This window comes from Aplysia californica, unplaced genomic scaffold (assembly GCF_000002075.1).
Source record: "Aplysia californica isolate F4 #8 unplaced genomic scaffold, AplCal3.0 scaffold00361, whole genome shotgun sequence".
Classification (NCBI taxonomy): Eukaryota; Metazoa; Mollusca; class Gastropoda; order Aplysiida; family Aplysiidae; genus Aplysia; species Aplysia californica.
Window position 1 is genome coordinate 698800 of NW_004797631.1, and position 3343 is coordinate 702142.

Below are 3343 nucleotides of genomic sequence, written 5' to 3' on the forward strand. Positions count from 1 at the left end.
TGGTAGTGTTGTTGTTGTTGGTGGTGGGGGTGGTAGTATTTTTGTTGTTGTTGGTGGAGGTGGTAGAGTTACTGTTAATGGTGGTGTTTTGTTGGTGGTGGTGTGGTGGTGGTGGTGGTAGTGCTGGCGATGTCGTGGTGGTAGTGGTGGTAGTGGTGGTAGTGGTGGTGGTGGTGGTTGTGGTGGTTTTGTTGTTGTTGGTGGTGGGGATGGTGATGGTGGTGGTGATGGTGAGGGTGGTGGTGTTATTTTTTTTTGGTGGTAATGCTGTGGTGGTAGTGTTGTTGTTGTTGTTGTTGTGAGGGATAGGTGGACGGGGCTGATACTCTGTACTGTGATGGGTAGGTGGGCTGAAACACTCTGTGTTGCTTCTGTCTGTCTGTCTGTCTGTCTGCCTTGCTTCTTCCCTTCACTATACAAATGTTATTTTCTTTTTTCATTTACTTTATTCATTAAAATCTTCTGTGTTTTTTAGAATTTATTTGTGAAAAAAAAAGAGAAAAAAAGTTGGTGCTTCGCAATGTTTCAAGATCAAGGTTATCCTACATGAGACCCGTTCTGTATACGGACATTTTACCAAAATGACTTTTACTAGCTCGTCTTGTACAGTAAATCTGCCAATGTGCTTCTCTTTACTCACTCTCAAGGCGGCTACACATTTACGTTCCAAACTGCCGGTTCTGAATGGAAAGGCAAACTTGGCGGCAGAACCGCAGATGTGGATGAAAAACTGCTAGTAAAAAGTTAAACGGGAGGCCGAACTGATGGTTTCAACATTTTTGGATTTTCTGACTACAGTTCAGTATGTTCCGTCGACGACAGCCTTTGTGGCGATCACAGGCTTAACCGGCTTATCTTGTCACTGCCAATATCTTCAAAATGATTTACCACCCATAAAAAAATCTGATTACATTTTTTAAACGAGCAACCCAATTTTAAGGCAAGATTCGAGCAGAATTTGATTTGTGTTTTTTTCACTAATTAAAGAGATTTGTAAAATTCCCACATAATAATACATTCAGTGAAGGGGTTCAGTACACTCCGCCATTTTAAAATTTGATTTTGAGTTGTGGTTAAACCGCACGTGATTGGGATGGCGCGCTGACCCGTCGAACAGCGGTTTTCCGCGACGGTTTCAACGCCGGTTCCCACTTCGGTTTAAACCACCATATTGGAACGTACATATGTAACGGCCTTCCCACCACTCTCCCTTGTCCAGTACGTGCGGCTGGCGGTTGACACTCCCATGGAGACAGTCCTGGAACTGCTCACCACGCAGTGGGGTTTGCCCAAACCAAACCTGCTCATCTCCGTCACAGGCGGCGCCAAAGCTTTCCAAGTGAGCTCAGGGCTCAGGGCCAAGTTCCAGAAAGGTCTCATTAACGCCGTTTCATCGACAGGTGATTATGAAAGGAAAACCATCATCATCATCCTCATCATCCTCATCATCCTCATCATCCTCATCATCATCATCATCATCATCCTCATCATCCTCATCATCCTCATCATCATCATCATCATCATCATCATCATCATCATCATCATCATCAAAACACAATCAACTTGTTTTGGTATCCAGTGTGTGAAAGACTTTCTCTGACGTTATTGATTCAACGACCAGTTGTCCCTGGAGAGAATGAGTGCATTATGACATGTGTCACTAAGTGTCCCCCGACATATTATGTGTCACTGTGTGTCCATCGACATATGTGTCACTGAGTGTGTCACTGAGTGTCCACCGCCATATTATGTGTCATTGTGTGTCCACTGACATATGTGTCACTGAGTGTGTCGCTGAGTGTCCACCGACATATTATGTGTCATTGTGTGTCTACCGACATATTATGTGTCACTGAGTGTGTCACCAAGTGTCCAGCGACATATGTGTCACTGTGTGTCCACCGACATATGTGTCACTGAGTGTGTCATTGTGTGTCCACCGACATATGTGTTACTGAGTGTGTCATTGTGTGTCCATCGACATATGTGTCATTGTGTGTCCACCGACATATGTGTCACTGAGTGTCCACCGACATATGTGTCACTGAGTGTGTCATTGTGTGTCTACCGACATATGTGTCACTGAGTGTGTCACTGAGTGTCCACCGACATATGTGTCACTGAGTGTGTCCTTGTGTGTCCACAGACATATGTGTCACTGAGTATGCCACTGAGTGTGTCATTGTGTGTCCACCGACATATGTGTCACTGAGTGTGCCATTGATTGTCCACCGACATATGTGTCACTGAGTATGCCACTGAGTGTGTCATTGTGTGTCCACCGACATATGTGTCACTGAGTGTGTCATTTTGTGTCCACCGACATATGTGTCACTGAGTGTGTCATTGTGTGTCCACCGACATATTATGTGTCACTGAGTGTGTCACTGAGTGTCCACCGACATATGTGTCACTGAGTGTGTCCTTGTGTGTCCACCGACATATTTGTCACTGAGTATGCCACTGAGTGTGTCATTGTGGGTCCACCAACATATGTGCCACAGTGTGTGTCACTGAGTGTCCATAATATGCTTGATACACCGCTACCGCAGAATTACAAAGTTCTCTCTGAGGAGTACCTAGTTTTGAGAAATTTGACATGAAACATTTTGAGCTTCTCAACATGTCAAACAATTCTTTGGATATTTTGATAGCGACTGCGAATAACCTTATGATTTTGATAGAAAAGAGGGAACATTTGGTTTCTGACCTCATGGTCTTAGTAACTGAAAACGACCAAAACTTTACTTACCTTTACTTTTTTATCCTCTGTTGCCATTAAACACAAAGGGGAAATGCAGTTTTCTGCAGTAGGCCAGATTATAATTTCTAAGGGTTACCTTGACTCCCTCAACCCATCTTTTGCGTGGCCTACCTCTCCCTTTATAGTCAGAGTACTTGGTGTTACAGCCAAATTATCAGACCAAACTTTGGAAATTTAACGTAACAATATGTTGCCAAAACATCCTAACAGAAAGACAGAAATACTCAAAACAAAATTCTCCCCTCTCAGGGATTGAATTTGGGTGCCCTGTGTGCGACACCACAGACACCAGTGTTAAGAATTCTATTTTTAGACCGGTGTGACTTTGGCTCTATAATCAAATTTTAAGTTAGTATAAATTATCTGCATGTGTATTTACCATTCATGAACAACCACAGAAAACTTCCCGCAGAGACAGTTTAATATCTTATCTCATCTTATCTCATCTTATGTCACCCCACTTCAACCCAATCCACCCCCACCCACTCCTCACCCTACCCTCTCCATCATCTCACCTCACCCCACCTCACCTCACCCCACCCAACCCCACCTCACCCCAAATTAACTCACCCACCCCAC

At 44.0% G+C, this 3343-nt stretch overlaps 1 protein-coding gene across 1 annotated transcript in view; it reads left to right on the forward strand.

Annotated features, from left to right (window-relative positions):
* LOC101848446 (transient receptor potential cation channel subfamily M member-like 2) overlaps nt 1-3343 on the forward strand; it is a gene marked incomplete in the record, with an annotated part of 82665 nt that overhangs the window by 15072 nt on the left and 64250 nt on the right. Inside the window, 1 exon segment of the mRNA XM_013085273.2 lies at nt 1220-1400. Within this exon segment, the coding sequence (XP_012940727.1) occupies nt 1220-1400 (181 nt within the window).